Below are 27,213 nucleotides of genomic sequence, written 5' to 3'. Positions count from 1 at the left end.
ATGGAGAGCGAACACCTTTACATATGGTGGCATGGTGCGCTCTGAACCAAGTGGTCAAACGAGCAAAGCAATCAATGGTTCCACTAACGCCTAATATGTTCCTTTTGTTCGCCTTGAGAGATAGATTATCAGCGGTGCGCACTATCACGCACTTCTGCAAGCACACTCACAAACCATGGGCACAAAGCGCTTGTTATCCACCTTCGCTTTCCGTTATTGTATAGAGAATTTTGGACGCACCTACAATGCTATCTATATAAACGGTATGTGCTGTTCAGTTGGAGGCACCAATGTTGGAGAACCGAGTGAGAGAAAGAAGAAGATGAGCTTCAAGAAAGTTGATAGAGTTTCAGTTGTTGTGCTACTTGTGCTCATCGTCTTTTCGGTTTCTGCTGCAGGTTGGTATCCTCTGTTTCACTTGATGTTTTCTATTTGAGTTTTTAGAACAATAGTTCGTCTCCTTTTCATCTTGGGTAGATAGCTTTCTGTAAGTTTGTAGTTCTGTCTTTCCTTTTTCATGTAGAATTCTCTTGTACATATGTACTATATTGAACCAAATTTTTTTAAAAAAATACACATCAGCGTTACAATAATATGTCTTCTGTAGGTTTAGATTAAAAGCAAGATTGAATGTGTTTAGTTACTATCCCGACTCGTGTAAGCATAACACCTAACTGTACGAGCAGGTGTAACAAAATCAAGGCCGTCCAAGTGCATCTAGTTTCTACAGAAACTGAACTGTTTCCTTTGAAGCTTTAATCTTCTGTTATTGTCTTTCTACTAGGAGGGCGGGAGCTGGCCGGAGAAAAGACTCAAAAGGTATGAGAATCTACTCCAGTGTCGAGTAGCCATTCGCGCCCTGCACAAGAGCAGCGGTCTTGATTCTTGAGGGCTAGTAATTATCTTTCTGAATTACAAATAGTAGTAATATAATAATCTCCCTCTCCTATGAAACATGTTGGAAGTTTATCAAAATTTGAATTAATGTATCTAGGTACTATTTAGTATCTAGATATATCTAATTTGAGACAAATCTCACACGATTTTAAACTTTTAATGGGACAGAGGGAGTATATTGCTTTAGGAAGACGCTATAGCCCAGTTCATTAATTGAGTTTTTCTCTCAATTACATCTATATGGAGAAATGCTTCTCCTTCAATTCCTCCATAGCAGGACCGCAAAATATTTTTCTTATATTGTTCACATCCCAAATATTTCAGGACCATTACAACGCTGCATCCAAAGAGGGGACAAAAGTTCCAGGCAACCATCCAAGGAACCTCATGGTCAAGACAAACGACTACGGTCGCTACGACCCGGCTCCAGCATTTTCCAGGCCTCGCTTCAAGCCCATACCCAACTGATCGATCGACATGATCGCTTATTTGCTCCTTCGCACAACTACATGGTTAAGCTATGCAACAATATATATGCATAGTTAGTTATTAGGATTGGTGAGTAATGGTATGTGTGTTCCTCTAGCACATGTGAACCATAGATACTATAGGTCCTACACTGGTGGTAAGTTAACATATACTAGAAAGGCATGGCGCGGCCGCGTGCTGCGCCGGTGGCGCGATACTAATAAACTGTCCTAAAAAATCGTGTGTTGCAAGACTGAAATTCGAGCAGAAATAGTATTATAGTGTTGTATTTCTGTCCTGATCAGTTCACGATATGATTCAATCGCCGTAGTAAATGTAGTGTTTTTGTAAGTTCGTTGAATGCTGCTAGAAAACATGAGGTATGCTTATGCTTCCCTAGGGAGACGACAAAGAAACAAAGCTTCGACCTGCATAATTGCTTATGCTCTGAAAATGCTCAATGGTGTCATTCACTGCTACATGTATCTAAAAAATGTTCTGAAAGTTGATATATTTGTGGTCTCATATTCTTTAAGGTCCTGGGCAACTGATATTTGGAAGAATGAGGAAGAAACCTCACAAATCACTACTACAACTACAGTAGAACCATCACGTCCATTGTAAATCCAATCCAGAATCACAAAACATGTTCCATTGGCATTACGAAAAATTGAATTCACACAGGGACACGCAATAACAAAATATAATATGCAATCTAGAGAGCACTCTTGAATCTCGGTAGGTAAAACCTTCACTGAGTCGGTCTCCACCTTTTTTTGGATAAAGGATGTTTTATTACTTTAATAAGCAATTACATCCAGCCTCTGCATAACCAGGATGCACACAGCCGTTTTGTTGTCTCAAGTCCAAAAGGATAAATAATAAAAACTAGGCGAGATACATATCGGAACGATGAATCATATAACGCCTAAAGTGTAGGTGGGGCATCTATCCGTAGACTATGCTGCCACCCATGTAGGGAAAAAGTATCCCTCGCCGTAGCCTCCAACCGTGTACAGACCTCCGTAAATAGCTGTCGGTTCTCCACTCGTTGTAGAGGTAACCATGAACGGAGAATACTTGTACATCTGTAGATGACCTGCAACAAAGAACAATTTTTGTCATTAAAGATCTTGTCATTTCTACATAGCCAAAGCGCCCAGATAACTGCTAGCGCCCCCACCCTAAGAAGCAACTTAAACCTTGAATCTATACCATGAAGCCAATTGCCAAAGACATTGGCGACACTAGTCGGAGGATACAAGGTAGACGCTACTTGGATGACAGACCATATAGATCTCGCGAACTGGCACTGGAAGAATAAGTGTTTGATTGTTTCGTCCTGATGACAAAAAACACACCGTGTACTTCCATGCCAATTCCGCTTAACAAGATTGTCTTTGGTGAGAATAACCCCACGACGAAGATACCATCCAAAATTTTTAATTTTTAATGGTATCTTCATCTTCCAAATCTTCTTATTGTTGTCAACAGGTAAGTCAGAAAGAAGGATCACATTGTAGAAAGATTTTACGGAAAAGGTACCATCTACATGAAGGTTCCATCTAAATTCGTCTGATTCAGGTGATAAATGAATATCTCCGAGCCGTTGAATTAGGGTATTTCATGCCACAAGTCTTTGTCCAAGTAAAACCCGTCTGAACATCACATTCGGAGGTGAGGTAGCCATTACAGTAGCAATGGTATCACCTTGGCGACGAGCAATTCTATACAGAGCAGGGTACTGTTCACTTAAGGGTGCATTGTCTAGCCAAGCATCTTCCCAGAACCGTATCTGTGCTCCATTCCTGATTGAGAAAGTACCATGGCGAAAGAATACATTTTTTGTCGCCATAAGACCAGCCCAGAAGTGAGAATCCCCAGGTTTCCAAACCACTTGGGATAATGTCTTCGAACCGATATACTTTCTCCGAAGAATAGTTTGCCAAGTCCCATCCTCGGTAAGTAGCTTAAACAGCCATTTACCCGGAAGAGCTGAATTCTTGACCTCCAGATCATGAACTCCAAGCCCTCCTTGATCTTTGGGACTACAAACTATACTCCACTTAACCAGTCGATATTTCTTTTTCTCGCTGTCCCCTTGCCAAAAGAATCTGGATCGATAGTAATCGAGTTTATGCAGAATTCCTTTTGGTAGGATGAAGAATGATAACATATACAGTACCATATTTGTGAGTACCGAATTAATGAGTACCAATCTTCCTCCCAGGGACAATAATTTACCCTTCCAACTACTAAGGCGTTTTTGTAATCTTTCTTCCACTAATTTCCATTCCGCGATTGTAAGTCTCCGATAATGAATCGGAATACCCAAATAACGAATAGGAAATTGGCCTTGCCCACAACCAAACAACTCTGTATACAGAGCCGTATCGTTTTGGGCATCACCGAAACAGAACAATTCGCTTTTATGGAAATTGATTTTCAATCCTGACAACTGCTCAAAAGCCGCCAAAATTAATTTCAGATTTTGAGCTTTTTCAAGATCATGATCCATAAACAGAATTGTATCATCGGCATATTGAAGTATAGATAAACCACCATCAACCAGATGTGGAATCACTCCTTCAATCTGGCCATCAGCCTTGGCCCGCTCTATGAGTATAGCCAGCATATCCGCTACAATGTTAAACAACATCGGTGATAACGGATCCCCTTGGCTTAACCCTTTTCGTGTTTGGAAATAGTGGCCGGTGTCATCATTAACCCGGATTGCGACACTACCTCCATACACAAAATCATTTATTAGAGCGCGCCACTCTGGAGAAAAACCTTTCATCCTGAGTGTCTGCTGTAGGAAAGACAACTTAACTTTATCATACGCATTTTTAAAATCTAGTTTTAAAATAACCCCATGTAATTTCTTAGAATGCATCTCATGTACCGTCTCATGCAAGACCGCCACTCCATTAAGGATGTTCCTTCCTTGCATAAAGGCTGTCTGTGATGGCTGGACAACATGATCCGCAACTGTATTAAGTCTAATGGTGGCCACTTTCGTGAAAATCTTGAAACTTACATTTAAGTGGCAAATAGGTCTATATTATTGAATCCTTTCTGCCTCATTAACTTTCGGTAACAAGATTACTTCACCAAAATTTAGACGAAATACTTCTAGTTGTCCAATGTGTAGGTCACTGAACAAATCTAGAAGGTCCGATTTAATCGTATCCCAGAAAGTTTGATAAAACTCCGCTGGAAAACCATCAGGACCCGGTGCTTTGTTGCATTCCATTTGGAAAATTGCCTTCTGAACCTCTTCCTCAGTATAAGGTGCGGTTAGTAGACCATTTTCTTCCATAGAAACTTGGGGTATATCGTCCGTTAAGTCCTCATTAAGAGAGAAGGTGCTTTCCTCTGGAGGACCAAACAGACCTTTATAATAATTAGTAATGTAAGATTTGAGTTGCTCATGGCCTTTAATCAACCCTTCATCTTGAAAAAGAGAATGAATACGTTTTTTCCGATGTCTCCCATTGGCTAAGCCATGGAAATATCGCGTATTTGAATCTCCTTCCAATATGAATTGAGCTTTGGAACGTTGATACCATTTGAGTTCCTCCTCGCGAAGAAGACTCGCCATCTGCGCATTTGATTGATTTTTAAGTTCAATAATGTCCTATTCCACCTAAACTTGAATAATGTCCTATTCCAATGCAGCCTGCTGCATCTTCAGTTTGCGTTGCATTTGCTGCAACTGGTAGCCCCACTCACCTTGCTTTGTTCTCGGGTTGAACTATACGTCTAGATTGATCTTCAGAGTATCTCCAATCGGCTTTCCCCATCTCGCTGTTGGACTGCAAGTCCTTGGCTTATGTTTGTGATTCAGATAGTCCACTGGCGCCACAACAAGCAGCACTTAATTTCTTGTGATCCTTGAGCTGTAGATGCGCCTGATATAGTTGGAGTCGTATATCACTTGGTCCTAATTTCTTTCACAGTTCTCTCACATTCCTGCATCTCAGGAACAAGTGTTCGCCTGCTTTATCTAGCGGTGGCAGAGTAAGAAGACTACACGGGCGAGTAAATCATCCTCCGCGGCCGCGTCGCTGCGTCAGACAACTACGTCTTCCTGTCCATGGGCAAAACCGCATATGAGGATGGGTTGAAGTATTGAACATAGGCCAGCACAAAGCGCAGTTCCTATACAGGCCTGTGGCGGCGACACTCCAAGGGTCTGATTGGTTGGTCACAATTCTATTTCTTGCTTTGAGCGGGTTAAAAAAGATTGGTTAGTAGGCCGGTTCATCTTGAAACCTTGGCCCGCACGCTTCTCAAAGCAGCATTTTCACTGCACGCGGAGAAACGCTCGATTCCACTGTTTTATGCGAGCCAAGCTTCGGACGGCTGAAAGGGGAAAGTTGTGCCCTCCCGTGCAAACTCAGAGATGGCAGGAGCACGCGCGGAGCCACGAAAAGCTGGCAGAAGAATTTCGTCACCTCCCGCCGAATTGAACCGCTTATATCACCGCATGGCTCACCGCCCAATATCTTCTCTCCATTTCTCTCCATTCGAGCTCAGGTAGCCGGCACGGAGATTCACCGATGGCCAGGTAAGAGGCGACGACTGTAGGAGCTAGACGGCCGCGGAAAGCGGGCTGCTGCATCTTCTCCGACCTCGTCAAGCGGTTCTTCTCCGATGGCGGTGAGTCTCGTAACCCTTGCTCCATACCATCTTTGAGCATGCCGTAGATCGGAGTACTTGATTTGATAGATCTGAGCCAAGCCAGATTGTAGGCAGTGCATAGTACTCTTTACTCAATCTTGCTTGATACATGTACATTATGCTCTCCGCTGGTGCGATTTTTTCTCGTCCAGATATTGATCTGTGCTTGAAGGTAGATAGTCCATCTGTTGTTTCACTACTTGCTATGCAGATCTGAATGAAATAAACCTCATATTTGTCATATAAGTAACCGTTCGTGTTAGCACTAGTAGGGAAAGCATCATCAGTGGCGCACCAAAATACCTATTCTGTGGCGCATGGGCGGTGCATCACAGAATCTTCGCCACACAAATAAGAATTATGTGGCACACCAGCCCACGCGTCACAGAAATAGGTGCGCCACGGAATTAGTGTTTAGTGCGCCATAAAATTTGCTCGTATTATACATGATTTTATACTGCCTGCTATGCACATACAGGTTATATACAACAATATACATATATTGTACAGATTATATATACAGAAATATGAAGATATAATATAAATAGCATGTATATTGCACATATATAATATAAACATCATCATCACATTACTTAGAGCCCAATTGAGATAAACATATAGTGGCAAGTGTCAAATGTTTCACATACAATTCTTTATTCAATTCATACAAAATTCACCATCTCGAGATACAAAGTGGTCTTCATCTGGTTCCTCCTCTGCTCCCTCCTCTCTCACCATCATACTCGTTTGCATCGGGGTCTTCATCCGGTTCCTCCTCTGATCCCTCCTCTCTCCCGCCAGGCTCGCTTGCATTGCCCCCGAGTGTGTAGTGACTAAAATGGAAGAAAGACCAAAATGAACGAAGACAAAAATGAACGAAGAAGGCCAATACAAATAAGAGCCAACTAGGATATAATAAATAAATACCTCATATATTGTTGGTCAAAACAAATATTAACATTCAAGGATGACGTAAGTGAGGCCAAGTCTGATGCACAAGAGATTGATATTTGTGTTATCTTACCAGGCTCACTTACGCCACCCCAGAGTGTACGATGACCAAACATTCTAATCATCGTCTCTATCTCGAAGAAAGACCAAAATAAATGAATAAGTCCAACTCAAATACGAGCCAAGTAGTATCAACTAAATAGCATGCCTCATACTTTATTGGTCCAAACAAATATTAATATTTAGGGATGGTGTCAGTGAGGCCAAGTCCGATGCACAAGAGATTGATATTTGTGTCATCACACCAAGCTCACTGGCACCGCCCCCAAGTGTAGTGACCACAAAATTTAATCATCGGTACTAAAATGGAAGATAGACCAAAATAAACGAATAAGTTCAACTGAAATACGAGCCAAGTAGTATCAACTAGATAGCATATGCCTCATACTTTGTTGGTCGAAATAAATATTAATATTTAGGGACGGAGTCAACGAAGCAAGGTACGATGCACAAGATATTGATATTTGTGTCATCACACCAGGTTCACTAGCCCCACCCCAGAGTGTACATGTGACCAAACATTCTAATCATCGGCCAATGCAATTAAGAAGTGGCAACTCAAATAAGAGACAAGTAGTATGAACTAAATGGAATGCCTCATACTTTATTGGTCGAAACAAATATTAACATTTAGGGATGGTGTAAGTGAGGCTAGGTAGGATGCACAAGAGATTGATATTTGTGCCATCACACCAGGATCGCTTGCACCACCCCGAGTGTACAGGTGACCAAACATTCTAATCATCGGCACTAAAATGGAAGAAAGAGCCAAGTGGTATCAACTAGATAGCATATGCCTCATACTTTGTTGGTCGAAACAAATATTAACATTCAGGGATGAAGTAAGCGAGGCCAGGTAGGATGCACAAGAGATTGATATTTGTGCAATCACACCAGGCTCAGTTGCTCCACCCCCAAGTGTACAGGTGACCAAACATTCTAATCATCGGCACTAAAATGGAAGAAAGAGCCAAGTGGTATCAACTAGATAGCATATGCCTCATAATTTGTTGGTCGAAACAAATATTAACATCCAGAGATGGGGTAAGTGAAGCCAAGTAGGATGCACAACAGATTGATATTTGTGCCATCACACCAGGTTCACTCACCCCACCCTAGAGTGTAGTGATCGACCAACCATTCTAATAATCAGCAAGTACAAAAAAAGAGAACCATGTACAACATATACACATATATAGCAACATAGTATGATTTGAAGGGTCATGGACAAAAAAATTCACCTACATTGCACATATAGTTGCTAGGTTTCATTGGTTCTGTCATGGAATGATTTGTAGTTGCATCTCTGTTGTGCTGCTTATCTTCTACTAGCTATCATATTATTATTTATAAACCATGTTTATGCTCTAAAGCAAATGCTATATATTATTAGTTTTCCATCTCTGTCAGCTCTTTTTAGTTGCAACTTCCAATATATGAGACAGGAAGTATCCTATATCTTGATAGTGTAATGCACTAGGGTACAAATCCTATAAGTGAACACACTATGTGCACACTAACAAAATTAATCCACTAACTCATAGTTTGCACTTATTCTTAAATTTAAGAACTTGGAGGTCAAAATGAAGTCACTGCAGATTTGAACACTAAAATGTTTTGGCCCACATATGTATTTTTTGGGAACAACAAAGCCGAATGTTTCATATTTGTCTGTTGATGTGTTGGCAAAATTATTTGGAACTGCAATTTCATGGTGACAGATCGACTAACTCGAAGAAGATTTTCAATTTTCATACAATATTTCATATTATAAATTTTCATATTACCAAGCAATCAACAAGCATGAAAATTCTTTTAGCCCGCCCATGCATATGCCAGTGACTAAACAAGCTCATGCACCGACAAATTACTGCTCTAAAGAGCATCCATCACCTGCTAAAACTAGTAGTCCAATATATACATGGAAAACAATGCAGCACTCTCCAATTGCATGTTAACTCCAACTCTAATAAGCACCCTTCTAACCAACTATACCAGCTGGCGTGCATCACTGATCACTGGCACGAAAGTGCCCAAGACGTGTATGAAAACTTGGATCTACTCGTGCATGTTATTGTACACAGCGAGCTAACCACAAACGTCCAAGGAATGAGAACAAACCAACAACACAGCGAGCTAACCACCTCCCATCATGGCATCGTCATCATCTTCCTAGCTACTGCAGGTCACTGGCGGGTCGGTGGGTCACTGGCGGGTTGGCGGCGGCCGGTAGAGTCAGGGGAACTACTGCTCGAATCAGCTGGTGGCGAGGGGAGAGGAGGGGGGGAGGGCTCACCGACGGCAGGGGTCGAGGAAGAAGTAGACGACGATGGCAGGGGTCGAGGAGGAGGACGCGCGGCTCCTCTTCCTCCTCGATGCGGCGGCTCGCCCAAGTACTCGATGCGCTGGCTCCCCCTCCTCCTCGATGCGGCAGCTCCTCCTCCTCCACGGTGAAGCGGGTTTTGCTGGTGGTGGTGGGGATGCGTGGAGCGTGGAGGCATGTGGCCATCACGGAGGAAGGCGGCGGTGGCAGCACGCTCCATTGCCGTCACGGAGGAAGCAGACGGCAGCGGCGCGCGATTTGTCGTGGGGGGTGGGAGGGGTACGGCCGGTGATGATATAAGGGGTTTTATTTCTGTGGTGCACTAGGCACGGTGCGCCACAGAATGTCTTGTTTCTGTGGCGCACCAGCACCAGTGCGCCATAGAATGTCTTATTTCTGTGGCGCACTGGTGCTGGTGCGCCACAGAAATGGCGAAACCAATTATTGGGGCTGGCAGGGTGTGGGCCCCACCGAGTTTCTATGGCGCATGGTCTTGTGGTGCGCCACAAAAATAAGCTATTCTTGTGGCACACCCTGTCTGGTGCGCCATAGAAATTATTTCTGTGGCGCATGAGTAGATGGTGTGTCACAGAAATAGAATCCCATCTATAAGGCTTTTCCTACTAGTGTAGATCTAGTCGTAATATTGGTAATGTAAATGGTTGTGATCTACATTTACATTTTAGGTTGCAACTGTGAACTGTATTGACGTTGTACCTATGCCAGCTTTGTAAATGACCACTACCTAGGTGTACACCGGCGATGAGTTCGAACAGTCCCTCTTTGATACGCAGGACAATGTCCTTAGTTCCTATGAGCCAGCTAGCACTCATGTACCCCTAGGACACGGAATTGAAGCCGACGCCCCCATTGTGTTTGCTGCTTGTTGATGAACATCACCTGGCAGATGGAACCTTTAGCGCCAAGCAGAAGGCAAGAAAGGTTGGTAAAGCACACACCAGCCAGGGGGGGCTTAAGTTGGGCAAGTCCACTACGAAGTGGCCACCTTACCTCTCTGTGTTCGTCCTAAACCGGATATGCGCAATCATCAAGACTGACATCAGGACTGGGAAGGGGTTTAATTAAGGAGGTGCATCTGAATGATTGTGCGAAGAAGATCTTTGAGTGCTGTCAGCAGGAGGTGTCGTCAACGCAGGGGTGTACAATCACCTGCGTAAGTGGAGATCCAGTGGATCTATATCAGCAAGCTGAGAGACCCCAGCGGCACCGGATGGGATGATGACACTCACACCATCCTTCTGGACGACGAACACTACATAGGCCATGTCTCGTTAGTGGCCTCTCACTTACACACTAATTCACTTGCACAACTATAACATGTTTTCAAACTAGCTATTTGTCCCCATGTACTATGCTCACCCAAGGGGCACCGAGTTCCTCAACAAGCCAATTACCAACTACTCACAGATGCAGCAGATCTTTGCCTTTGTTCTAGCCACCGGAGAGTAGGCCATGGGCTCTAGTGAACGTATGGGAACACCTGGAGTAGAGGACCATGACACTCGGGACTGTGATACAGTTGTTCTTGACGACGACCATCATGCATCTCCTGGTGTTCGCGCTAGCGTTGCTCCTGATGATGAAAAGAAGAGGAAGAGGTCTGGCTTCGCTAAGGAGGGCGTTGGCCACATGACCTTCATCATAGAAGTTGTCAAAGCGGTAGTGCATGACATCACCATTGTTGCCCCTCCCGACGTCCACCCTACCCTCTACTCCGCCGTCATGGATGCCTCACCTACCTTCATCCCAGACGCGAAGATGGTGGCTCTAAGCCACCTCTTCGACAACAGGGCTCAGGGCAAAGGCTTTGTCCAGATGGCCGAGGACCACAGGGAGCTCTAGCTTACGACCTTCATGGGCAAGCACTACTACGTATAGTGCCCCCTTCTGTTGGGGTGGTGGTGGCTCATGCATGATGAAGTCAACTGTCAAAACCCGGATTTTTAATTCCAGCTGCCTATTATGCCGTACATCGCAATCCCAGGAAGATTGTTTTTGCGAGACATAACAGTTGATATCACAGAACATTATTCATTACAAACCATAATCGTCTTACAACAAGGGGTCACATGATCCAATCTTAAAACAACATTTGATCTAAAGATCAGATACACAACACATAGCGGAAGATACGTAGTAGCGGTCCATCTGTTCTACATGCAACGCTCGACGTCGGGAGGTGATCCTAGTTATCATAGACATCCTGCTGTCCATCTTCCTGGTACTGGTGCTCTTCTTCATAGTCTGGCCATTTGAATAGCCAGGGACAAAGCCATGAGTACTTTTAAAGTACTCGCAAACTACCACTAATAGAAGTACTAGTATCTTTAATCATGGTTCTAAGCTTCTAGGTTTATTTGCACAAAGCTAGTTTTATTTCATAATTACTTAATAGTCAAAGACTCTTTAGTTGTCTAAATTTACTCAAGTGGAACATTAGTGTCATTCCCACAACTCTGTTGTGATCAAGTCAAATTCACCTTTCAAGTCACAAGTCATTTTTAGAAAACATCTGACAACGGAACAGTATGGCCATCCAACCGTCCATGACCGCGGACGCGGCTATTCAAATAGTTTAACACTCCGTAGAGGTTGTACACTTGTGCCACAACTTTTGATTACATCCGTCAGGGATAGCCCTGAATAATCATACTCAGTATGCGGATCATCAACCATTAACCTTTCGCTTACATACCCTAGTATAGGCACCTTCCCTATGAGCTTGGCCTCCCAGCGATGGCATTCTGCCATCCTGGGAACTGCACAGGGCTTGGGTAGGACATTCACCTCTATTTCACGTCATTTCACTTTTCACGGAGGCATCCTCGGCATAACCCCTATGATGCTTGTTCAGAGGAAACCCATACTAAAGCACATAAATTTCCAGCTAAGCCCTACACATTATCAGGTATTGTGGGGGTACTCTAAAGTTGGAATGGTATCGCATCCGAACCCAACCATTAGTTTTTGTCAAATTCACCTTGTCATTCAAAAGTCATATTCACCTTCAAAACTTTCAGTAGAATGACTCATCATTCTAAGGTTTTCAAAGTCATTTGGTTCACAAGTTCCCATCTAGAGTAGTCAATTTTAGTTTTAGCACTAGCAACTAGTCATGAAGGGTGCTAACTAAGTTTTAGCTCTCTGGGCTAAGTTTGATGTTCTTGTAGTACTCTACACTTAGACCAAAGTTAACTATAAAAAAAACCTTGATAAACAAAGTAAAAGATTGCAAGATAAAAACTGGGGCTTGGATAAATCCTGAAACACAATAGTATGGCAAGGGTATCTTGCACTAGTATAGCTTGCATTAGTAGAGCTTGCATTGGTAATAGCTTGCCTTGATTGGTACAGTGATCAAAGTTTTCCTCCTCTTCTTCGTAGAAGACCTCCTCCTCCTCGTAGCTTTCGGTACTAGCATCTATAAACGAATACGAGGTATACAATCACCAAACAATACTTAAGGAGACTATTTAGCCATAATGGCCCACACAAGATGATCTATTATCATCACAAGAATTAATACTAGGGTTTCCATTTTTTTCTTTGAAAAGTAATTTCCTCTTATTGAAAATTACCAAGATTTAATCTCCTCAAATAATAAAATATGAGGCCATGTAAACTAAAGTCATCACCTCATATTATAATACTTGGGAAAGTTATTTAAATGAGATGCAACACTTCATAAGGTTTTATTAATATTTTGCATAATTTCAATGAGCTAGAAAATAGCCACATAGCCATTATTTAGATCTAGCCCATGTCTACTGCAACTAAAATTCAATATTTTTACATATTCAAATAGAGTATTTGAAATGTGAATTTTGAGAGGTGGAATCAACTTAAATAAGATTATGGTTGATTTCTAATAAATGTCTAAAATTTGAAAAGGTATGGTCTTGTTATTTTTACTACAAGTGTTCTACAATTCTTCTGATGTTGAAACCAGTTGATTTGGCTAGATAATTTCATAAGCTTTCCAGAAATATTTATTTCTTAAATTTTGGCTCAGTAGATATTTTTCTATTTATTTTTGAATAGGGCAGCAGTATTATATTTCGGCTAAAAAGAATAAATCGAATTTGAAATAACGGGCTTAGGCGGGAAAGCTAAATGGTCCAGGAGAAAAGGAAAAGGGCCGGCCCAGTGGCGCGTCTCGCACGCGTGGGCTGCCTGACAGTGGATCCTACTTGTCAGCGGGTTTTAAAACCCGAAACGGTACGTGAATCGTGGGGCGTTGGATTAGAACCAGATCGAACGGCCGAGGCTCATCGTCGTCGACGGCGAGCGCTAACCCTGGCTGCGGCGAACCTAGGGGGTCGGAGGCTCACCGGAGGTCCGGCGAGCGTCGGCGAGGCTTGCAGACGTCGTGGAAGAGGACGACGAGGCTCCTGGTACCGACATCAGCTCCTGGGGTGGCTCCAATCGTCGGCGAGCTTGCAGGGGTACTGGCGGAGCTCCGGTGAACAATTGGGGCGGTGGTGATGAAATTGGAAGGGGGCAGTGCTCGAGGAGGGTCAGTGAGAGGAGTGGAGGAGAGTGGTGTGAAGAAATCGAGCGGGGGAGGTCTCTACTTATAGCGAACGAGAGGGGGCGGAGGTCACCGGCAGGTCGATCATGGCGGTGGCTCTCTGGACTGCGAAGGGGCAAGGCGAGGACGGTGGGCTGTTCACGGTGTCATGGCGATCGTCACAGTACTTGTGGCGCAGAGAATGGTGGTCAAACACGATGGTGAGATCATCGGGTCCGGCGGTACTGTGGCGGATGGCGTTGATGATGGCGACGGCGACAGGGCATGGGGGAGAGAGGGAGGATGTCTGGCGTGTTGCTGGTGTTGTGGCGATGCTCAGGGCGGAAGCAGAGGTCAAGGGGAAGTCTAAGTCGACGGGGCGAGGCCGTGCTCTGGCGTGCTCTGGGACGTGGCCGTGCACGCTCTGGCGTCACTGGGTGACATGGGCACGTCCTGTCCTGGGCAATGCCGAGCTCTCCTTGGCCAAGGGCGTGTACCAGCGTGTTCAGTAGAGAGAGGGGTAGCTCCAGGACATGGTGACGTCAACCAGAGAGGAGAGGAGAGAAGGATGGTGAGTGGCATGGTGAGTGACATAGGCATTTCTTGGTCATGTTTCTCCCATGAACAGTGGTGCCAAGGCTTGGCATTGTTCAGAGGATGCAAGGAGGCACTCAGGATGACACAAGCACTGATGGTTTAGGCTAAAACCTGTTGGATATTGAGGTGTATGCACATTTCTGAATTATGCATATAAGGTGTTTGACAAAACGGCCGCAAGAGATTTAAATTGAAATTTTGCCAAAATATTTTATGGGTGTGATTCAAATAATGTTTGGCACCTCTTGGTGACATTGGTTTGCAAAATGAAGTTGGTTTGGTGAAAATCAAAAAATGAGGTGATCTTAAATCTGTTTCAATGTTGCCACTTTGGATGCTTATTATAAGCAATTGAAAAATATTTAGCAAGGTTGGTCAACACCAATTTACTCACTTTTATGTGTACTTGAGATCTGGGCAAAAGGATGAGGAGGTTTGGTTTAGAAAAGAAAAACTACAGAGGCTCAAAGTAGGCATCAGGCTAATAAAATCAAAGATGACCATTATCATATGTGCCTCTCTTTTTATTTGTTTTGCTTTTCTTTGATTCAAATGATATTGTTTTGGGTTCATTGAGTATTAGATTGAGTTTACTAATGGTTTCAAACCATCTAAGCAAGTCACACATGGCATAGGTTAATAGTTTGCAAATATGGCCATATGTTCATATATGATTTTATTTTATTTTCTTTTGCTTGTTTCTCTTTGATCCAAAGGGGCATGGTTTAAGGTTTAGGAACATTGTCCCATAATTCAAACAAACATCATGGAAACATCACAACATTCATGCATGAACCCTATGCACACAATTTAAAATCAAACCAAGTTTTTGTTGGCTTCAAATTTTGGGATAAGGGAAATTTATTTTCTTCTTTGCTTTGAATTTTTGGGATGTTACATCAACAACGTTGTTGGTTGTAAGTTTTTAAGTAGCTAGGACCCGATGAACTGTTATGCCATGGCATGCACATTATGTGAGGTGGTATATACTAACACCTCACATGATGCTAAAAACTTTCGGTGTTGTGGGTGGTAGAGGATTACACCCTCTTTTGATGTGGTGGTAGGATGACACCATAGTAGCTAGTGTGATCATTAGTCAGATCATGCTAGCTAGTATATTGAACTTCTCTAATGTTTTTGCCTATAAGAGCATGCATGCTTACATTGCTTGGCTTGTGTTCTGCACTTGCAAAGGTATGTTCGTTGATATGTTTCTTATGCCCTGTCTTGGTAGAAGTTCAACTGGTCTACTATGGGAGAGTACCATGAGTGTACAGTTCTCGGAAGGAGGTTGGACCTCTTGTGATTGGATACGAGAACAACCTCCACAAAGGGTACAAGACAAGGGAAAAGGTAGAAGAAGCTTACTCCCAGTTCTTATCGCAGCAGGCAGGGTACTATGTGCCTCCGCAGATCGATGTTCATGAAGCTCCACCAAAGAACGCAGGTCACGGTGAAGGCATCTGCCACAAGAACTTGATCATGGTCATCCTTGTTTTCTGGATCATGTATCCGATGCGGTTATAAGCTTGTGTGATCACCTGTAATACCCTAAACCCTGGACTCGTGAATGGTAACCTCACCAACCGTGCATGCAAGGTGACCGTAACGGGCCTTATGCGAGCTGCCAAACATTAATTGTGTGTTGCATCAATGAAGTTAAGAAACACGATTTGTGACCTTCCAATCGGTACAGCATTTACTTCTCCCCTCGTACAGCTACTACCATTGTTAGGATTCAAATGTAATACACAACGTAGCACAAGCTCCGTTTCTCCTCGTACAACATCTAGCGGGCCAAATTAGAAAACGCAAAATTTTCTATGCGAGCAACCAATCAGGGCCCTAAGTGTACTTCATTACCGTCTTCGTTTTCTATGCGGAAAGGGACGCAATGCTCGAGCTAGGAATGGAGAAGTGCTTCGCTGGTGACTCTCACAGCGGCGTATTCATCATCTCTACGGCAGGGAACACGCCGCTTTGAATCTCTCAAGGACGATGGCCGGGAAAATGACTGGCGGCTTTGAATCTCCATCTATCATGGCTCCCCTAATCTTGTGTGTGTGGACAAGCTCGAGGACGGCTGTGTCTGCGGGAGATTTATGCTCTTGGCGGTGGTCAACCGCGGAGGAAGAGGAAATCGCCACGCGTGTCTGCTCGATTTTCGGACGAAATCGAGATCCCGATCGATAATACTTTTTTACTGGTGTAAAAACCTGACCATGGATGCAAACTTTAGCAAAACCCTCAAACTACAAATCCTAAATACGTGTTTGTAGGCCGAAGAATTTATAATTTGAGGGCCTACAAAACCGTTTACAGACTAGATACGGTAAACAAAACTGCATATTTAAAGAAGATTGACACGGGCGATAGAACATGCATTCCATTTGACAGTTGAGTGCGATCATACAAAAGCCACTCAAATTTTCCTAAAATTCGAGATAAATTTCACCGCCACGGTAAACTAAGTACAAAAAATCGGCTCCGGGGTGCTCACCGGAGCCTTGTGTCGTGGCAGCGACGCGTCGGCGGCCTCACTCGTCGTCGCTGCTGCCGAGGTTGCAGTACACCTTCCTCCGCTCCTTCGCCACCAGGCGCCACTCCTCGGCCTTCTCCTTCACGGTGGCTCGTCTCCGACACGAGCTTGAGGACGGTGTCGAGGTGGTTGTCGTCGACGAAGTCACCGGGCGCGAAGCCGACCGCGTCTTCGAGCTTGGGGAGGATCCACTTTGTCGACGTTGTCGCCGGGCACGAACGTAGCGCATCGTCCACCTCCATCTTCACTAGCGCCATCGGTGGCACGCGTGAGCTCGAAGACGAGGAGGCGGCGGACGGGGAGGAGAAGCTGCGGTAGTAGAAGCTGGACTCCTGCTTGGAGAACGCGGGCGGCAGCGCCATCCCGTGCTTGGTGTACCGGTACGACCCGCGGAGGCGTGCCGCGTCCGAGCGCTTCTTCTCCACCTCCGATTTCTCGCCGGCGCCTCCGTTCCTGCCGCCTTGACCGGTCAACCCGCGTCCGGACATCATGACGCTGCAGCGGCGGTGGATCTACCCGCGTGCGTCGACTGCTCGCCGGAGCGTGGGTGGATTTCTCGTCGGCGGAGAGGCGGAGCGGCGGCGATGCGGATGGGGTTTGGCCCGTGTCGATCAGTCTGTGGGTGATATATACAGGTGGATGGGGTTTTTGGGTTGTTGCCGGATCTACTTTCTAGGCCAGACAGCATATGCGATGTCTAGTCTGGCTATAAAAAAAAACAGCATAAAACCGCATATCGGCTCAAACTGCCATATACGGGCTGATATGCAGTGTGTGCTATAGACCCTAGAGTTGCTCTTAATGATGTTGTTTTGTAGGGTGATGTATTTGTGTGTGTCGACATTGAACTACTTTTGTGTCAAAAACGAATTAGCAAAGTAAAACGCGTATGACTATTACTTCGGAGAATAGTAGATGCATCTAGCTAATTACCATTCGTATGATATACTATAATATATATCTATAATGTAATGTACAGTGGACTAAGTTAAATGAAAACGAACTGAACTGTCTACAGTAGACAGTCTACTGCATTAGATCATCCAAACCTGTTCAAGAAAAAAAAAAACCACACGACTTTGCCACGGTCGTACATGTTGAACAGACCGTGTCATAGATATAAATCTCAAAAGCCAGCTGATTCGTTTAGGAAATTCACAAGCAATATTCATACATCGCTTTTCTAGTAGTTGTTACCTAGTACTTCTTAAATTTTGATAAATCTCAGATAATTTTTATGGGATGGAAGGAGTAAAACCGCTGCCCGAATTATTTTGTTGCTAATGCAAAGTCTGGGTAACATTGTCACTAGGCAGATCGATAGCGACAGAGATGCATATACATTGCATGCATGAGTAATCGATTACGTATGACTAGCTTAATGAAATTATAGATAAATCTCAGAAGCTAGCTGATTAGCTTAGGAATCCACAAGCAACATCATACATCGCTTTTCTAGTATTTGTTACCTAGTACTCCCTCCGTTGTATGAAAATTATTTGGTAGATACATTTGAATTTTGATAAATTTCAGACAATCTTTATAGGACGGAGAAGGAGTAAAACCGTTGCCCGAATTATTTTGTTGCTAATGCAAAGTCTGGGTAACACTGTCACTAGACAGATCGATAGCGACACACATGCATATACATTACATGCATGAGTAATCGATTACGTATTGACAAGCTTAATGAAAGCAGGTAAAAGTATGTCGAGCAACGGCGATCTGGTCTTGTTGACTTGGTGCAACACGCGGCTACATTATTTGTCAACTGATACACGGTGAACCGATGCATATATAAGAACACCAATGCCTCGCCCTCGAGCCATCAATTCATCTCTCCGCACATAACAAATTCCATCACCATTCGATCAATTACTTATCGAGCTTCATCAATTAGCCGGTCGACATCGAGCTTGCTAGCTAGCACTTCATCGACCCAACCGAATAATCAGCTAGTAATTAATCAAGGCTTAATCAAGCTTTTGACCGTGATGTCGCCGCCGTGGTTGGCCTTTTGTGCGGCGGTGCTGCTCGCCATGGCCGCCTCTTCAACAGTGGCGGTGGCGTCGTACCCGCAGTCAGCGTCTCTGAAGGTCGGGTTCTATAAGCACACCTGCCCGCAGGCGGAGGACATCGTGCGTGATGCCGTCCGCCGCGCGCTCGCCCGCAACCCCGGCTTCGCCCCTGGCCTCATTCGCATGCACTTCCACGACTGCTTCGTCAGGGTAAGCAAAACTATTTCCAAGATGACATTTAACAAATATCAGAGCTATCTATTGAGATTCATGGTGACAATTTCTATGCATGCATAACCTCTGAATTCTGATCCGACCTGACATTTTTTCTAATTTAGGGTTGCGATGGCTCGTTGCTGATCAACTCGACGCCGGGGAACATGGCGGAGAAGGACTCGGTAGCGAACAACCCAAGCATGCGCGGCTTTGAGGTCATCGACGATGCCAAGGCCGCCCTAGAGGCCGCCTGCCCACGCACCGTCTCTTGCGCCGACGTGCTCACCTTTGCGGCTCGCGACAGTGCCTCCCTTGCCGGCGGCATCAACTACAAGGTCCCAGCCGGCCGCCGCGACGGCCGCGTGTCCCTCTCGGATGAGGTGCTCAACAACAACGTCCCTGGCCCCGGAGACGATGTCGCTGAGCTGGTCGCCAGCTTCCGCCGTAAAGGTCTCTCCGCCGACGACATGGTGACGCTCTCTGGCGCGCACACCATCGGCCGATCCCACTGCTCCTCCTTCACGCAGCGCATCCACAACTTCACCGGCAAGGTAGGCACGACCGACCCATCCATCGAACCGTATTACGCGGCGGACCTGAAGCGACAGTGCCCGATCTCCACGGACAACATTAACGATCCCACCGTCGTGCCGCTGGATGTGGTCACGCCGAGGGAGTTCGACAACCAGTACTACAAGAACGTGCTGGCGCGCAAGGTGCCGCTCACATCCGACCAGACGCTGCTCACCAATCGCCGGACGGCGGCGATCGTCAAGTCTCATGCTGCCAAGGAGAGGGCATGGAAGGCCAAGTTCGCCGCAGCCATGGTCAAGATGGGCAAGGTCCACGTGCTCACCGGCGATGAAGGGGAGATCAGGGAGAAGTGCTTTGTCATCAACCACCACTAGTCGACCCTTTTAAATTCATTCAGATGCATGCTTAATTTGGTGATATACGTGTGTGTAGTGTGTGTCCATCGATCCAATCTCATACTGGTACGTACTTCTAGTTGTTTGTGTATGTAATTTAACTTTCCAAAGTGAACTTTTATTAATATTTGTTTATGTATGTCAAAAGAGAAGTATGGAAGAAAGAATAAAATTTATGCCCATTAAGAAACTTATTGTTCTTTCTTTGCACGAGCAAACAATAATGGGGACCATTTTTTGTCGAGAAGAGTAATGGAGAACTTGAGAGGAAGAGAAATAGTTGGTCTTTCTCATGCTTGAAATTGAGAAATTGAAATGCTAACAATGCTTGAAATATAACGAATGATTGACGACGAAATGTAGCCCATAAGAACAATACGTGCCAAAGAGATAGGGGGATTGGAGCTGTATACAGAGAGTTTAAGAGAGTAGTTGATCTCAAACAAAAGCGAAGAGTGAGGAGGCACAATGTGATTGCCGTCCTTAGGAACTTTGGGCCTCACCGCGAGATGCAAAATGGGTCCTTAGTTTGAAATTTCATATAACTAATGCATACTTTCACTTAACTATATATATTGTACGTATGTTTTTGCTCTTATATTAAAATACACTTGAAATGCTGTAATAGTAAAGGAAGCATGACAAAAAAAAATCCATAGCTCATATCTATACCAATATAAAAAGGCACAGAGGGGGCAGATCCAATGAAACACAGCCATCAGATGGACATCTAACGCTCCAAATCATCACCCCAATTAGCGCTAAAACAGCCCAGGCTGACAACTCCCGATCGCTAATCACCCGTCCCCCGCTAATCACCCGTCGCCCCGTCGCCCGCCGCACGCCTCAACGCCGCACGCCGCCCCGCCGCCCCGACGCCCGCCGCACGCCGCCCCGACGCCCGCCGCCCCGACGCCCGCCGCCCCGACGCCCGCCATCGGCCACCCGCCGCCCGACGCCCCGACGCCCGCCATCGGCCACCCGCCGCCCGACGCCCGACGCCTCGCCGCACGCCGCCCCGACGCCCGCCATCGGCCACCCGCCGCCCGACGCCCGACGCCTCGCCGCCCCGACGCCCCGACGCCCGCCGCACGCCGCCCCGACGCCCGCCGCCCCGTCGTCCCTCACCTACAGCGCCGAGCGCCGCCTCCAGCGCGACCCGTCCGCCACCAGTGCAGGTACAATTCAATCTGCACGTCACTTGTTCGACATAATGTGCCAAAGATATTTGATCATAACATTGTGACTTCTGTATTCTGATTTTTATTGTATGGATGCTTTGATATTTGAGACGTAGGACAAATAGCTTGCTACTCCTAAAATAGAATGGAAATATGCCCGCACTCTATTTCATTGCAATCTATTTAAGTCTGGGTCAATCCAACATTAGGCAGTATTTTTTCAGCTACTTACTGAACCGGAGTTGACAACAAATGATCTAAGGTCAGGGATATATCACTTCCAGCCTGAGACCATCGTGTTTACGGACCTGGAAGAACTGGCTTGATATATAGCACCAAAACTATCTCCATCCTCTTTTCACAGCCAAGTTCTTTCATCATCTTGAGAATAGATATATTGTCGCACTTGCAGGAACCTTTCAGGTTGATGCTTGATGGATTTCCCCTTCACAAGTGCTATCTCACCCAAGTCTTAAAGTAGACTGAAGTAAATAAGGTGCAAATTTTCTCCGTTCTATACTACAGTACAATATGGGAATACCATGTTGTCTGGATTATATATATGTTTTACCATATCTGTAGCCTCCTAGATATCCCTATGCATGTGTAATATTCATAATAATTTGACTTTCATCTCTCACTATAACGCACACACTGGATCAACAGTGAATTTCATGGCTACAGATACATAAAGTTAGCACTCTCACAATATGCAGTTAGTTTCTCTGTTTGATGCATAGTTCTTCACATTCTTCCATGATCTCACATGTTTACTGAATAATATCACCAATCAAAGCCTGCTTCATACACTGACTATCAAAACTAAGTTACTGATTCTCTGTCCAGCATCACATTCAGTAGTTATTTACACCGAATCATTGCAACCAATATTGCACAATTATAACAGGTATTCTATAATATATCAATTACATTTACGAAAAGTGTAAGCCAACACTTAACATGTCAGCGTCAAAGCGCACCCCTTTTCAAGACATCACCAACGGCCAGAATCAAGGTGATTAACAATGATTGGTGCTTTCAACTCGCTTATTATTATTTCGACATATAGTAAATTGTGCCATGACTGCAGATCCTAAAGAGGCCAAAAGGCAGAGAAACCGAGAGTATTATGCAAAAAATAAAGAGGAAATTGCAAAGCGCCGGCGCCAAGCACGAGAACTTAAAAAACAGGTTGCTTCAACGGATGCAAACATAAACGATACCACAGTATGTCATACACCAGATCCTCCACAATCCGGAGTCAGCCAGCTGCAATACAAAACACCAGGTCATGTGTTTTTTACTCGCGCATATATGTGGCATATTTTTTGAATGCAAATACTGAATTGTCATCTACAATTAATTTTGTAGACATGGCTCCACTTGTTCAGCATACCTATGCATCACCATTCCCGGAACCAGAACCATCACAATTCTATGCAGACAGTTCACCAAACCATATACCTGGTAATATAATCTGTCATGCCATTTTTTGCATTTTTTTTACGTGATCTTCAAAATCTTCTAACAATGTTTGATGTTCACATGTCTTGAAGCTGTTCGGGGCTGCAGTAATGCTTATCTTCATCAATCGTCAACATCTACCTTGCAATATGATGGCTGTGACTCGGGTACTGGCCTATCAAACACACAACGAGGTCAAAAAAATCAAAGTGCTAAAAGTTGGTACGCTAAATTGTCTGCCGACAAAAAAGCTGACTATATACAGAGGCAGCGGTTAGCTCGCCATCGAAAGAATGTTGCAACTCCGACTGCTCTTAATCATGCAGAAGTATCTCCGATGCAAATTACCCCATTCAGCAACGTAACCATGCCACTTGCAAATGGTACATAAACCTCTATTCACAAAATTTAGCAAAATATACATATCGTAACTGTTTCATGCGAGCTTCATTTCATCTGTATCATCCTATTTTCTACTTCAGGTAGCAGGGATACTGCCACGCAATGCAGCGACTCAAGAATGCTTGACGGAGATCATAGTGATTGGCTACACAGTAATTTGACTTTCATCTCTCATGTGAGATCTGGACAAGATCTGCAAAATGGATCCACATCTGCAGGAGGACATGGACAAAAGAGCTTCGCTGAACAAAGTGAATATTGCAGCAAGAAACGACAGCGTGATTCTTCTGATCAGAAACGACAACGTGAAAGGGATCGGTACTCATCAATGACAGATGGTGAGAAGGAAATATGCTTGCGCAAAAAAAGGGAGTATAAGAAATTAGTCCGGGAATATTCTTCGCCCTTGATCACCTCACATTGCACACCTTACATGCAAGCACAACCATGTAAAACTAACCCAACAGGTACTGCTGGCCACATGCATATAGTGTATTAGTAGCATGTAATTCTAATTGTGTCAAATAATTGCAGTTCACAAATCTGATATTTAACTAATATAATATTTATGCAATTTGCTGCAGACCCAGTTGACACACACAGCGATGATGAGTCTGATCCTGCAGGCATTTTAGAGCCATCTGAACAAGGTGCTACATTGGAAGGTAAATTAAATAATCACATTGTCTACGTACAAATGTGAGGTGTATCAAGCATTATTGAGACAATTCAACACAACTTGCCTGCAGAGAACTTAGATACATTACAAGAGAAAACAACAATGCATGATGATGATGATGATGATGAGTGCAGGATTTTTAGTGGTACAGGTAACTAATACAAATCACTGAATACCATTATTGCAGTCCAATATGCCTTTTGGCGCCTATTTTATTCCTACTTATTTTGTCTTGGCAGGCGATGTGTTTGATTCCTACCAAGTGACAAATGGTGTTTCCACAACTAACCAGAATGATGATCCTTATGACTACGTGTACCACAATCTACCAAGGAAGCATCATGCTTTGAAGCCAGTAAAAGACTGCCAACATTGTGGAGCAATGAGGATCCAATATGAGGGTCCTGCTTTCTGTTGCAGAAAAGGGAAGGTGAAGATAGCTACCCCTGACGTTCCTCAAGAGTTGCGACGGTTGTTTACAAGTCAGGTTGATGAGGATGCAAAATATTTCAGAAAGCACATAAGATATTTCAACAGCCACTTCTCCTTCACTAGCCTTGGAGTCACCCTGGATAAGACGGTCAGCACTGCGTCAAAAACTGGGGTGTATACATTTCGTGCACAAGGGGCATTGTATTATAAGATGGACGATCTGGTGCCTGGCGGTCAAGGACCTAGACATCTCCAGCTCTACTTCTACGACACGGATGAAACCTTGGAACATAGAGTTAAGCGGTCTCCAGATCTTGATATCAATATCGTAAGGTCGATTTTGAAGATACTGGAGGATAACCCGTATGTGCAAACCTTTAAGAGCATTGGATCTGTTCCGAACCTAGATGAATATAGGATATCACTTAATACAGATATAAGGCTGGACCAACGAAGGTACAATGCACCCACAGCTTCCCAGGTGGCCGCGATGTGGGTTGAGGGGAGTGACCCACAAAATACCTTTGATAGGCAAGTTGTGGTGTATGGCAAAGGGGACCGTCCTATATTTATTAGAGCTTACTATGGTTGCTATGATCCTTTGGCCTATCCATTATTCTTCCCGAGAGGGGAGACGGGATGGAACCGTTGGATGCCATATGAGAAACCACCTGAAGTTGCAAAATCAAAGAACCAGGATGACACACCTAAGGTCGCTCATTGTGAGAACCAGAATGACAACGAGCATGAACACTTGCAAGGTGTACATCGGAGTTCAAATGTACAGCTGGAAGAAAACACGGATGAGGTAGAAGAAAACACAGATGAGGTAGAAGAAAACACAGATGAGGTAGCAGGTAATTATCCCCGTGCTGACAAACGTGTTTCACATTTCATGTTTCATATTTTATTCATTGTTAGTGGAGATCAACGATTAATCATTTTTTGATCCATCTTGCAGATGATGAAGAGGATCAGGATGATGATGCAACTGGAGGTAAACGAAAATTTGTCAGCGCCAGGGAGTATTACTGCTTCAAGCTACAAGTCAGAAAAGGACTCTTTAATATTATATTGTTCGGTGCACGGGGATTCCAGCAATGGGCTGTTGACATGTACATCAAGATGGAGACAATGAGACTTGATTTCTTCTCCAAGCCTAAAAATCAAAAGCGCATTCGTGCAGAACTATACCAGGTACCACAATGTTCTCCAATAATTATGATTTCTAGGTTATATCACACATGAATATACTGAGCATGATGTTTTGATTGATTTTTTTCTTAAGGGTGTTGTTGATTTTATTGATGCTGGCGAGACACGTGGTTCTGAGGTTGGAAAGAGAATCGTGCTACCACGGACTTTTCCGGGAGGTGATCGAGACATGCAACGAAGATTCCTTGATGCGATGGCGATAGTCCAGCGGTTTGGGAAGCCGGATTACTTCATCACGATGACTTGCAACCCACACTGGGAGGAGATTACATCCAGACTTGAACCCGGGCAAACGCCACAAGACCGTCCAGACCTTGTGGCAAGAATATACAGGGCGAAGTTGCGAAGTATGAAAGATCTCTTAATCAAGAAACAGTACTTTGGTGAGGTTGCTGCATATGTCCATGTTACTGAGTTTCAGAAGAGGGGGCTGCCACATGAGCACATGCTTTTGATCATGAAATCAGATAGCAAGCTAACAAATCCAGACGGGTACGACAAGGTGATATCTGCAGAAATTCCTGACAAGGACAGGTACCCTGTATTGCATGCTTTGGTGGTGAAGCATATGCTCCACGGACCATGTGGTGCTCTCAAGAAAAATTGTCCTTGCATGATAGATGGTGAATGTCGATTTCGCTATCCTCGGCAGTTCTGTGATGCTACGGAGCAAGGAAAGGACTCATATCCTATCTATAGGAGGAGGCATGATGGTCGCCGTGTGAAGGTCAGAGGAGCTGAGCTGGATAATAGGTGGGTTGTCCCATACAACCCTGGTCTCCTTATGCTATATAATTGTCACATCAATGTTGAAGCTTGCTCTAGCATCAAGGCAGTGAAATACTTATTCAAATACATCTATAAAGGACATGATCGTGCTTCATTCTCAGTTGATCCAGCAGCTGATACAGATGGTGGAGTAATCAATGAGATTAAACAATATAGAGATGCTAGGTTCGTCGGGCCACCAGAGTCTATCCACAGGATTTGCGCTTTTCCAATGTACGGTGTCTCTCCCTCTGTTCTCCAACTTCAACTTCATTTGGAAAATATGCAGTCTGTCACATTCAAGGAGGGTGATAATCTAGAGGATGTTATCAGTCGGGATTCTTCTTCCAACACCATGCTCACTCAATATTTCAAGATGAACAAGGTGGACCCTTATGCGAGGAACTTCTTGTACAAAGAGTTCCCAGAATTTTATCGTTGGATTAAGGGTAAGAAGATATGGCGAGATAAGAAAACTAAAGGGCCGGGGGCAGATTGGGAGAATTGTGTATGCAAATCCTGCTGAAGGTGAAAGGTACTTCCTAAGAATACTTATGAATCATGTTCGAGGTGCAACATCATATGAAAATTTGAAGATTGTGCATGGCAAGTTGTGCGCGTCTTTCAGAGAAGCGTGTGAGAAAAGAGGTCTGATAGAGACCGACAAGTCACTTGATGACTGCATGACTGAGTCTGCTTCTTTCCAAATGCCACGTGCTCTAAGAAGGCTATTTGCAACTATTCTGGTGTTTTGTGAGGCTACAAACATCCGATCATTGTGGGAGAAGCACCTCGAGTCAATGTCTGAGGACTACCTTCGGAACCATCCCAACAAGGCCGCAGTAGAGCAGATG

At 44.4% G+C, this 27,213-nt stretch overlaps 2 protein-coding genes across 2 annotated transcripts; both read left to right on the top strand.

Moving 5' to 3' along the window:
* The first annotated feature begins 250 nt into the window (after positions 1–250).
* LOC124648878 lies at positions 251–1,700 on the top strand. The gene is made up of 3 exons (XM_047188568.1): positions 251–398; positions 785–819; positions 1,222–1,700. The coding sequence occupies exons 1-3, from the start codon at positions 266–268 to the stop codon at positions 1,363–1,365; spliced, it is 312 nt and encodes a 103-aa protein (XP_047044524.1). The 5' UTR covers positions 251–265; the 3' UTR covers positions 1,366–1,700.
* Positions 1,701–19,049: 17,349 nt separating this feature from the next.
* LOC124650236 (peroxidase 5-like) lies at positions 19,050–20,197 on the top strand. The gene is made up of 2 exons (XM_047189786.1): positions 19,050–19,283; positions 19,412–20,197. The coding sequence occupies exons 1-2, from the start codon at positions 19,050–19,052 to the stop codon at positions 20,195–20,197; spliced, it is 1,020 nt and encodes a 339-aa protein (XP_047045742.1).
* Positions 20,198–27,213: the final 7,016 nt, after the last annotated feature.

Source organism: Lolium rigidum, chromosome 4 (genome assembly GCF_022539505.1).
Source record: "Lolium rigidum isolate FL_2022 chromosome 4, APGP_CSIRO_Lrig_0.1, whole genome shotgun sequence".
NCBI lineage: Eukaryota > Viridiplantae > Streptophyta > Magnoliopsida > Poales > Poaceae > Lolium > Lolium rigidum.
Note: the sequence above shows the minus strand (reverse complement) of the source record. Positions and strands in the feature narration are given on the sequence as shown.